General features: G+C 38.2%; 1 protein-coding gene across 1 annotated transcript; it reads right to left on the bottom strand.

The window, feature by feature from the left end:
• Window positions 1–4,605: 4,605 nt before the first annotated feature.
• Window positions 4,606–10,957, bottom strand: LOC142344072 (uncharacterized). Its single transcript, XM_075395552.1, has 3 exons — window positions 10,415–10,957; window positions 5,038–5,294; window positions 4,606–4,749 (listed from the first exon to the last, which is right to left on the bottom strand). Exons 1-3 carry the CDS (start codon window positions 10,689–10,691, stop codon window positions 4,699–4,701), a joined length of 585 nt encoding a protein of 194 aa, XP_075251667.1. The 5' UTR covers window positions 10,692–10,957; the 3' UTR covers window positions 4,606–4,698.
• Window positions 10,958–11,372: the final 415 nt, after the last annotated feature.

Raw genomic sequence — 11,372 nt, 5'->3', positions numbered from 1 at the left:
TTTCCAGTGTCGATCGGGCATTAAAATTTATTACACTGGCAGTTTCTTTAACTGCCATTATCGCAACAGGTACTGATTAAAGTTGCTTGAATCACTGAACCAGCAGCTAATGTCTTTTAAAAAACACTTGTTGCGATAATAGCAGTTAAATTAACTGCCAGTGTAATAAATTTTAAGGCCCGATCGACACTGGAAAAATACTTCAGCATTAGACAACGAGTTTATCCCAATCTTTTATCGCCACTGTCACTAAGTAAACAGTGGTGATAAAATCGTAGTCTAATGATGAGAACAGTTTGATAACTTGTAGTTAAAAAACTTTTGTGGTGTATGTGGTGTGTGTTGTGTGTGTGTGTGTGGTGAGGGGTGTGTGTGTGTGTGTGTGGTTTGTGTGTGTGCGTGTACTGTGGGTATGGTGTGTGTGGAGAGTGGTGTGTGTGTGTGGTGTGTGTTGTGAGTGTGTGGTGTTGTGTGCGTGCGTGTGTGCGTATGTGTATAAGTGTGCTTGCGCGTGTGTGTGCATGTGTGGGCGTGGGTGCGTGTGTGTAGGTGTGTGCTTGCGTGTGTAAGTGGGTTTGGGAGCGGATGCATGAGGACAAAACGAATAACAGATCCAAAGAAATATCACTTACTTTTGAAAGTGTAATTGTCCACCAGAATAAAAATGAGAAACCAATGAAACTTTGTTCAATTTTGAAATGATCGCAACAGGTGTTGATTAAAAAAATTACCACACGGTTGTTATCGCCCTCGAAGTTATCACAACACCTCGGTTTCGCCTCGGAGTTTGATAACTTCTCGGTGGCGATAACAACCGTGTGGTAATATTCATTAAATAGACCGAATTAGGATACATGCGTAACATTTTAACATCACTGAAAAGATAAACACTTAAAACGGAAATGAATTTGCCCTACTTGACAAAATTGCACTCTCAAAATTAACACCAAATCTCTGTCTATCCTTTAAAGGTTTCGAACCTAATAGTCATTTCGCCTTTTAGTACTAAAATAACCAATCTAATTTGACTCCTCATTGACATTAAAACGTCAAAATTAAACAGATCTTTAAAAAACACAACGCATCAACACAATAAAAATGTTTGGCTTGCTTAATAATAGCTGGCGAGAGGCTGACGACGGCTGTTATTGATAACCAGTTAAAATTTCTTTCATTTCGGTGTAAATGACACTATTTTAGTTTTTAGATACGGCGTGGAAATGACATACTTATAGCAATGAAAAGAGACAAAATCAAGTTAATTTAACATAGATCCGATATAGGCCACGTACTGCAAAGAAGTGAATGAAATAAATTTTCGTTTGGGGTAAACTTGCAAAAATTGTCAACTGTCTTGTGTTTTGAGAGAAAATATCTTGAGAGCAAATTCTAAAACCACAGACAAAATGGGCATCATTCAAACCAGTTATTTTGTTTCTTATCCACTAACGTATCATAAGGCCACTAACGTATCATTCACTTCACTTCGTTTGGTGGGCCCCTGAAGAACGGCAAGTCGGTGGCAAAAAGATTCTTATGGATCTTCATATCTCCGATAAGGGTTTCGCTCAGCTTCATAATAGCGCTTTAGAAGCAAAGCTCACAAACATAGTCGCATCACAAGCGAGCTCACAATTTAACAGTCTTATGAGCATCGAATGTGTTCCTAGAAGTATGCCTCAATTTATTGACTTTGATGGCGTTTTTTGTTATCAAAATTCTTCCAATTCTGCCCATTTTTTGGTCATGCCATACGTTAGTGGATAAGAAACAAAATAACTGTTGTGAATGTACATTTTTAAGACTCGAAGAAGAGTAATGGTATTCTACAGGTTTTAACGACTCGAGGATGAGTATTGGTATTTTACAGGTTTTACGACTCGAAGATGAGTATTGGTATTCTACAGGTTTTTAGGACTCCAAGATAAGATGAGTATTGGTATTCTACAAGTTTTTGCGACTCGAAGAGGAGTATTGGTATTCTACAGGATTTTACGACTCGAGGATGAGTATTGGTATTCTACAGGTTTTTACGACTCGAGGATGAGTATTGGTATTCTACAGGATTTTACGACTCGAGGATGAGTATTGGTATTCTACAGGTTTTTACGACTCGAGGATGAGTATTGGTATTCTACAGGTTTTTACGACTCGAGGATGAGTATTGGTATTCTACAGGTTTTTACGACTGGAAGATGAGTATTGGTATTCTACAGGTTTTTAATACTCGAAGAGGAGTACTGGCATTCTACGGGTTTTTACGACTCGAAGAAGCATATTTCTTTTCTACAGGTTTTTTAACTAGATCAAGTTTGTTCACAACTTGAATTCTGACTTTTTTCGTTTCGAACATCTAGCTTTGTTTTCGATTGTTGACTTCTGTTTTCAAACATAGGACTTCAAATTACAGAACCCCCTATCAAACCCTCCCAAACACACCTACACCTTTCCAAACCCTTCACTTACTTCTCCTCACCTATCAAACCCCCTACCTTAACTACCACCCTCCAGCACCTAACCCCTTCACCTAACTACAACCCTGAACTGAAAAATTGTATCTGCAATTTCTAAAACAGTTTCCTAATATGTTCTATTGGTCTACTTTTTTGTTTTTCTGATGTCTAATTTGATGTTGTGATTTCGGTAAGGTTAGGTTAGAGATTATAATGCACGACGATTTAAATCGTTTCCGGTATTACAACGTCTATGCTTCTTATTAGCTGACGCAAGTTTTCTCAGGATTTGTACTGGTTTTCGACCATTGACTTTTGTTTTCGAACATTGACTTCTGATTCAGAATATTGATTTCTGTTTTCGAACAGTGCAATTCAACAGCAGCTTAGTTTATAATGTATAGTAATTCGGAACTGCTAAAATTATTCAAGGTGAAAAGGTCATTGAGAAGGATTGATCGCATATAGGTCACTCCAAACTATCTAACCTACCCATCCCCCCCTCCTACCCCCAACCCCCAAAACCAACTACCTCCCCCTCTCCCCAAACTACCCCCCCCCCCAAATAATCCCCCAACTACCTACCCCCACCCCAATCACCTCCTGCCTTCTCCCCGCCTACTTACCGATATTTCTCAAAAATAGATTGCGGACATACTTTGCTTTTTAATTTCATTTTTCATTTTTTTGAAATAAGTAGGGTTAGATAAATTTTTATAGCACGACTCTTCAAGTCATTTCTGGTATTTAACCGGCTAAATTTTGCTGCTAGAGCAAATATGTTCATGACATGAATTTGACTTCTTTCGTTTCAAACACTTACCTCTGTTTTTGATTGTTGAGTTCTGTTTTCGAACATTGAATTGTTGCTCAGTTTGCAATGCATAGTTATTAGGAACTGATGGTAATACTCAAGATGAAGAGATCGTTTTGTGATTTTTAGATCCTATATAAGTCAACCTTGATTATCTAAACCACAGACCCCCCAACTATCTGTCTCGCCCCTCGCCTACTACCTTCACCTAACGAAACCCCCCCCCCCTCCGCTACACCTCCCCCCCCACCTACACCCTACTCCCCCAACTACCTCTTCTCACCTACATACCCCACCACCTAACGCCCCGTCCACCTACCCCTACCGCCCACCAAAAAACTCACTTTCCACCTCCCAGATCCCAAAAATTAAAAAAGTATCCTCACTTTTTAAAGCCATGTCTACAGTTTAATTAAACTGTTTATTTCTTCGTCAATTCTTATCTTTGATATTTCTTAGACAACATTCCTTGGATAAGATTAGGATAGCAATTATATTGCACACTATTCGAGTCGTTTCCCGTATTCTATGGGCTAACTTTTTTAAGCTAGAGCAAGTTTGTTCGTAACTTGAAAATTGACTTCTTTCTCTTCAAAAATTTACCCCTGTTTTTGATTGACTTTTTGTTCTCGCACATTTCACTTTATCAGTAGTTTACATTGTAATGTATAGTTATTAGAAACTGCTGGAAACTGCTGGAAACAAGGTGAAGAGGTCATTACTAGATGTTTTGATCCTATATAAGTCACACCTACTCACACCTACTTACACATCCTATATAAGTCACACCTAAAATACAGACCGCCACCTACCTGCCCCTACCAAGTAGCTTATCTTGTAATGTATTGTAATTAAGGACTGATGGTAATATATAAGGTCATTTCGAGAATTTTTGACCCCCCCCCCCCCCACAAACACCTCTCCCGCCAACCCTCTCCCCCCCCTATCTACTCACATTTCTCACTAAAAATTGATTTTTTTTGCACTGTATATTGCTTTTTTATTTCTTTTTTCAAATTTCTAAAATAGGCAGGATTAGATGAGAGTTTTTATTGCACGACACTTTGAGTCGTTTCCGGTATTCTACCGCCTATGCTTTGCCATTGTTTACAACTTCCCGTCCAATGGTCTACAAGACCTTTTTTCATATATCTCAAAATCCTATGGCCGCGGACCAAGATTATTTCTCAAAAGAAAGATATTTTCTCTCAAGACACAGAACAGTTGACAATTTTTGTGAGTTTACCCTCGCTTTTGGCCTTATAAGGATCACCTGAAGTAATTCAATAAGTTGAGAAAAGCAAATGGGCACAAAAAGTTTTGAAATGCCAACCAATGGATATTCCTGCGATGAATGAAGACAAGTTCTGGACAGCTAGTGAGATTTTGTCACTCACTCCCAGCCTCACTTTCTCCAAATCCTCCACAAGTCTATTCTGTAGCTGGCCACTCTGCTGCTGGTCGTACCACGCCGTGTTCTGCCTAGAGGTTGCAATACAGTTATTACTATGTATGCAGATTCTCTATCTCAAGTTAGGAGCGAGATACATTTAAAGAAATTTTTCTGATATCTCTTATACCAATAATGTGAACATTAAAAAGCAAAACTTGCTCGCCACCATCCGTCGAGTTTAGAGATATTTTCGACTTCTTAGAAATCGACCTAAAGGGGATTTGGCGGTAAAATGATGATCAAAATATAAAAAGGCCGGGAAGTTTGGGTACTATCTCACTACACTAGTCTGTACACAAAATTTGACAAAATCTAACCTGAGGAAAGCTTGGTAAGCTTTCTGCTTCAGTCTGTGTACCAAATTTTGACCAGCAATTGTGACCAGTGTGATTTGTATATACCCACAAACGAGACACGGTTCCCAAAATTGACAGTTTAACGCAATTGTCAATCATCTCATTCTCAAACTCATGTAGTTTATGAAGCGCATCGATTGGATTGAGATCAGAGAAGTTCAACGCCAGTTGTCCAGTAATGTCACCAAAAAAGACCGTCGACAGTGGCATCAACACACCTGACAATACGCAAAATTATAAACAATAACTGAAACAATTTAGAAACAATTCCAAATTTTATGACGTTTCATTATAATCAGGTTACCAGCAAAATTTCATTTTTTTGAATACAATACAATAGCATTTAATGGTATTTTAACCTTTGATGACTAACAGAACAACTTCTATTTATAAGCCCGTAGTGCCTTCACTCTATTGAATGATGATACCTTATTCATTAGTAATGATCAATCAATTTTGAAACAGCCAGAAAAGATTTTTAACTTTTTTGCATAAAATGTCAATCTGCGTTTGAAGTTGCTGATTGAAATTTGCTCGTCGCATGAACAAGGATGTCAGATTATCCTTAAAAAGAACAAGTTACTAAACACTCGTGGTAACACCTTAGCACCTGCAGTAACATTATTTCCCTCAGATATCAGAAAAAAACAGATAGCAGTTACCCTTAAAATAGCAACAAGGTTATTCTGTTGGTATTAAGTTTTTTTTACACAGTATCAGATAAAATGGCAATTTACCACAACTTAACGAGACTGGAAAGCATTAAAAGCAGGCAGTCTTCATTGTTTCACGCTTCATAGAAAAAAAAAGATTTTTGTAGCTCCTATAGTCCGCTCCAGGCAAATAGCAAACGGCGTGAATGGAACGAAATACAGAGCCTCACCCGGCAGAAACCCCGATGAACAAGTCGAGACCGATAGTCAACCAGCTATTGCCAATTTTGACTAGACGAAAAAGAAGAACATCAGACGTAAGTGGAAAAAGATCACCCCAATACTGGCCACGTGGAATGTCAGAACCCTGCTACAACACGTTAAACTGGAGACTCGAATACGGAAATGGAAATATTCAAATGGAAGATAATGGGGGTTGTCTGGGAAGAGATGGAACAGACAGGGAACAACACAGAAAGACGGGCATACCATCTTTTTTCCAAAAATAAATCTCATACCAATGATGTTGGTTATATTGTAGAAATGAGTTTGAATCAAAGGGTTCATTGCCATATCAATGGGAGAGGAGGGTGTCTGATAGAATGGTGCTGAGAGAATGATAAGTGCATCATGAAGACTTGGTTCACGAAGCCCGAGAAAAACTATGGACGCGGAGGAGTGACAACGGGCTATACATGAACCAAATTGATTTCGTGATAGTACGCAAAACGTTCATGTCTAGCTTCCCAATTTACATCTCTGAGGGCTGATTGTGGCATTGATCACCACCCAGTTGTGGTCAAGTTTAGGATGAAGCTCAAACTGCCCATGAGGACTAACGGACATAACAATGCCGGCCTGGGAGAACATCAGCCAAAGTATGATAGCTAAGGTGCACGACACAATGAATGGTAAAGTGCAAAATAAAGAAAAATGGGAAATGACAATAGCGGAGTCATATGGATTTTTTTTAGCTCAGCGTTAGATGACGCAAGTAAGTGCTGGAGAAAGAGAAGCGAAAGCCTTGATTTAAGGATGATATCGTGGAGCTAATGGAGAAAAGGCTGAAAGCGAAGCTGAATAATCGTCCAGATGATTATTATTTGTATCACAAGAAGTTAGAAATCAATGATATAATCCCCGGGAGATCTACCTGAATAAAAAATCCGCAGAAGGTGAAAAGTACAATAACATGCTGATGGAGGAACATCGTCACATTCAGGTAATGGAAGCACAACGGCAGATCGCTGAAAGGTACAGAAGCTTATTAAAGTTCACTGGCAAAGGCCAGGGAGCGCAACCTTTTAACAGAGGAAGGTGATGTCTAGGGAAGGAAATAGATTGATTATATAGAAGGTCTGTATGACGATCCCAACAGGCAACAAATGCCACTTTGTTTTGAAGCAACCATCTCAGGGCCCGACATTTTGAAATCAGAAATAGCCCACGCAAAATAAAAAATCAAAAAAACAGAAAAACACCGGAACCTGATAACGTAAGAGTGGGGATATTGACGATTCTCAATGGTACTGCATTTTGTTATCTTCACAATCTGATGAATAACATATATTGACAGGGCGGGCTCACGAAGGAAATGTGCCAACCGATTTCCATTTCCCTTCCCAAAAAGACCTGGAACTGGTTATGTGAAAAGTTCAGAACAATCAGCCTAATGTTACCCTGACCAAAATTCTGCTCAAGGTGATTGGCCAACGCATGAAAGCGAAAATCAATGATGAAATAGATGTATGTCAGTATGGCTTCCGAGCTAACTGTGGAACCAGAAATGCGGTTTTCGTATTGAATACACTCGGTCAGCAGGCAATCCAAATGCAAAAAAAATTATATCTATGCTTCGTCGACTACACAAGCCTTCGACAGGGTTGTAAATAACGAACTGATGCACTTATTGGACGACTGAGATCTTGGTGATAGACTTGAGAATTATCCATACTACCATTAAGAAGCAGGCATCAGGGTAGGAGACAAAGTCAGCGAGATGGTGCCCATCAAAAGAGGGCACCATCTCGCTGACTTTTCTCTTTTTAGCGAGTAATTGATGCGAACAATGAAGCACCTCCCTAGCCTGGTCGTTGGGGACGTCAACATCAACTTGAGACACGCCGATAACACGGTGTTGATAGCCACATGCACAGAAGACTTGCAATTCCTGATGCCACAACTCCACAGTGTTAGCAAAAATCTTGGAATAAAAAAACATAAAAACATAATTGATGGTCATCCCAAAGAAAACGAGACCACCGTCTTGTGAAATAAGAGTGGGCAAGAAAAACCCTGAAATAAATCGATTATTCAAAAAAACTAGGCTGCACAATTCCCTGGGACTGTAGAGACAAGGAAGTAACTATCAGAAGCACTTCAGCCAAGGCAGCATTCCAGCAGCTGAGAGGTATTCTGTGTACAAAAAAAACTGTCTTTAGAATGTAGGTAACGTGTATTGAAAGGCTGTTACCCGATTTATACATACTGCTCTGAAAATTGAACCATATCGAAGCATCTTTAAAAATGAGATCTCTGGCTTTGAAATGTGGTGCATGCGCGAAATGCAAAGAGTGTCACGGACGGCCCGGATGAGCAATCTCGATATCCGAAAATTAACATGTGGACAAGCGCGCCTCCTTAAAGACATCAAAGAAAGGCAACTTCGATTCCCTCAAGAAACAGCAACTGGAAGAGCTGGCATTCACAGAAAAAATAGAGGGGGGAAAAGCAAGAGGAAAGCAGAGGATTCTCTTCCTACAACAGTTTCTGGGAAGTCCCATCTCCATCATCCATGCTGCCAGAAGTCGAGAATCATGGAAACTTTTTACAAATGAGGCAATCAATGTCTGTTTACAGATATGATGTTGAAAGAAGATAGTCCACTTCTGATTTATAACAAAACTATTATTCTTCTCCCTCTTTAAAGAAGAAAAAACAGCGATGAGGCCAAAAAATGTTTCTGTCTGCAGTTTTATTTTTAGAAGCACTTAACTCCAAAAGATGCAAAGATGTTCTTCTTCAACTTCTTTGACATATTAGTTGCTACTATTTGTACATGAATATCATACAGGAAGTGAAATCTAAACTCAAACTCGGACTACCTCCACTATCACCATCACCATGACTAGGTATTCACAAAATGCAAAATCATTTTCGACCACATCAGATGCTTTACAATTGGTTTGCAAAGAATTGTGACAGAATATTCGACAGTTGTTTTACATTTGCAATGCAGGGCGCATCTCTCATTTGGCTTGCTCTTGGAGGAAACATTGATAGGCACTGTTTTGCTTTGCAGGGGCCATACAAGTTTTCGATGAATCAACTTCGCGTCCCTGATTTAGGTATATTTTATTCAAAGGTATCATTTCATTTCCTCATGTTTTTGATACCAATCAGAATAGCAAACAGCGCAAAAAAGACAAAGTTTTTTTTAAAAAAACTTATTTCACAACCTGTTGCTCCGAATCAGCACTTTATTGAAAACGTCTAAACAATCGTTGTACGTCGCTTAAAATTAGACGTCGCACTCCTTTTTTGTTCCAAATTTATAAAACCGAAGTGCCGAACTATTTTGCAAATGTCTGTAGCATCATTTCTTTCCAAAAAAGTTTCAATTGTTAATTGGAGGCTCCAAAGAATCTCTTGCTGACGTGAGTATTTGACTTACGCAATTTTCAAAAACAGTAACTGCCTCTGAAGACATTCTTGCCGATTGATTTTGCTAACAAAGGTCTTCAAATGCTAGTCTCATCTTCGCAATAGTTGATAAAGCAAGCCTCAATTTTTACAAATACTGCTGAGTCTTGCCTTGGCGAGCAGATATTTTGAAGCTTGGTTTTGTTAAAGCGTCAAAACTTTCTCCCAAATTTGCGAAGTACCTGTGAAAACAAATTCAGAGAAACTTAAAGAGAAACTTAAATTTGAAGATTACTATATTAATAACAATGCTGATTATTTTATTTAACATTTTAGAGCATGTAGATATCTAACCTTAGGGTTATAGTCTGAGTAATTTACATGTTTCAAAAAAAAGCAGGGAAGCTTGAAATTTCTTTCACTTGAAATTCTCTCTTGTTTACTTTATCTCAAAACATTCTCTTGAGTGCCCCCCCCCACCCCTCATCGTGAACTTCTGTACTTCAAAACAAATTTTCATTTGGGCTAGTTGAGAAATTAGTGCAAAAAAACACGAAATTCCAATCATCTAGAGTTGCATTTTACAAACAATATACATTTTGTTAACATATTTATCGCTTGAAGGGGATCGATTATTCGTTCTTGAAAAACTGAAAGGCTCCTCAATTCCTAATATGCTGAAAGGCAAAAGTAAGTTAGCACCCCCTATATTTTCACGAACTCAATAATTAAACCACAGAAATGCCCATGCCTTAGCGGTCCGTGGGACTTGATTTGAAACTATAGCAACCGCACAAATTATCACGACCAAATATATTGTCTCAAATGTTAAGATGGCATGCATCTGCTAGACCCAGAGCGGGTATTTTTATATGATGCCCTTTGAAGGAAAAATAGTGCAACTTCGATTTTTTGTAAAACAATGAGCAGACGCCATATCTATCACAGATCGCAAACTACTAGTGCAAATTAGAAAAAAAGAATAAACAAAGCTACTCTGATCAGTCAGAAAACAAAAGCTTTCAAATTTAACAATTATTTACCTTGCACAACGGCAAACAGGATCCCAGTTAGGAAGAGAAATACATCAAAACAAGAGGCGAATTGAAACACTGCAAAATATGAAGCGTTATTGTAAGTAAACTCCGCCTCTTCATTGATGTCCAACTGATCTCCCCTTTCCGCTACAGCACACGCCGTCAAGCGATCATTAACCAGCAAGTTGTCTTCATTGTACGAGGTTCGATTCCCAGTACCTCCACCACTCTTTTTCTTTTTGAACTTTGACAAAAATGGCTCATTTTGACTATCACTAGTCATTGTATTCCAAAATATATGTATTCGATATTGTATTCCAAATAAGTTTACCGGGGTATAAAACTACAGCTATCTACAAATTATTTAAGTAGAATGTGATGATTAAAAAGTTCGAGGTCGGTTGAGTTCAAAGTCGAATAAACGAGCCCAGAAAGTTCGAATAAACAATTAAATAAAAATGAGTTAATAAAAGTTGGCTGGGGTACACTTTGCGCACTTTGTTGACACTCAAATATTGCACTTTTCAAATAGCAGTAAAGGTCACATCATTACCTGAAAACATGAACGATACCAATAATTTTATTTCCAAGTTGACAGCGAAGATAAATATTACTATAATTAAAATATTGATATTTTATAAATATTTATCGCAAAACTTAAATGACAATGATCAAGTTATTGACAAACCAAATTACGAACTAACTAAGTTACGGACTAAATAAATTACTGATTATGTTACGGACCAAATAATTTAGGTGGTGTGAAAAAATAGCATTACAAGAAATTTAGTATTTTTAGGCCGCGCAAACTCATTTTAGGTTGAGAACACACCGTGCATTAATTGCAGCTCCTTGAAATGATTTGGAAACCAAAAAAAGTTTTTTTTTCTGGGGATAAGAATCAATTGACTTAATATTCAATGTAATAGGCTTCGAATTGGTATTTAATATTACAAAAAGTGAG

This window comes from Convolutriloba macropyga, chromosome 8 (assembly GCF_964194025.1).
Source record: "Convolutriloba macropyga chromosome 8, txConMacr16.3, whole genome shotgun sequence".
Lineage (NCBI taxonomy): Eukaryota > Metazoa > Xenacoelomorpha > Acoela > Convolutidae > Convolutriloba > Convolutriloba macropyga.
This window is presented reverse-complemented; position numbering and strand designations above follow the sequence as displayed.

Coding starts and splice junctions, on each gene's coding strand:
- LOC142344072 (XM_075395552.1), bottom strand. CDS start 10,691: ATGACTAGTGATAGTCAAAATGAGCCATTTTTGTCAAAGTTCAAAAAG. Junction 5,295..10,414: donor CCTGTTTGCCGTTGTGCAAG/GTAAATAATTGT, acceptor GCGTATTGTCAG/GTGTGTTGATGCCACTGTCG. Junction 4,750..5,037: donor GCTTACCAAGCTTTCCTCAG/GTTAGATTTTGT, acceptor TGCAACCTCTAG/GCAGAACACGGCGTGGTACG.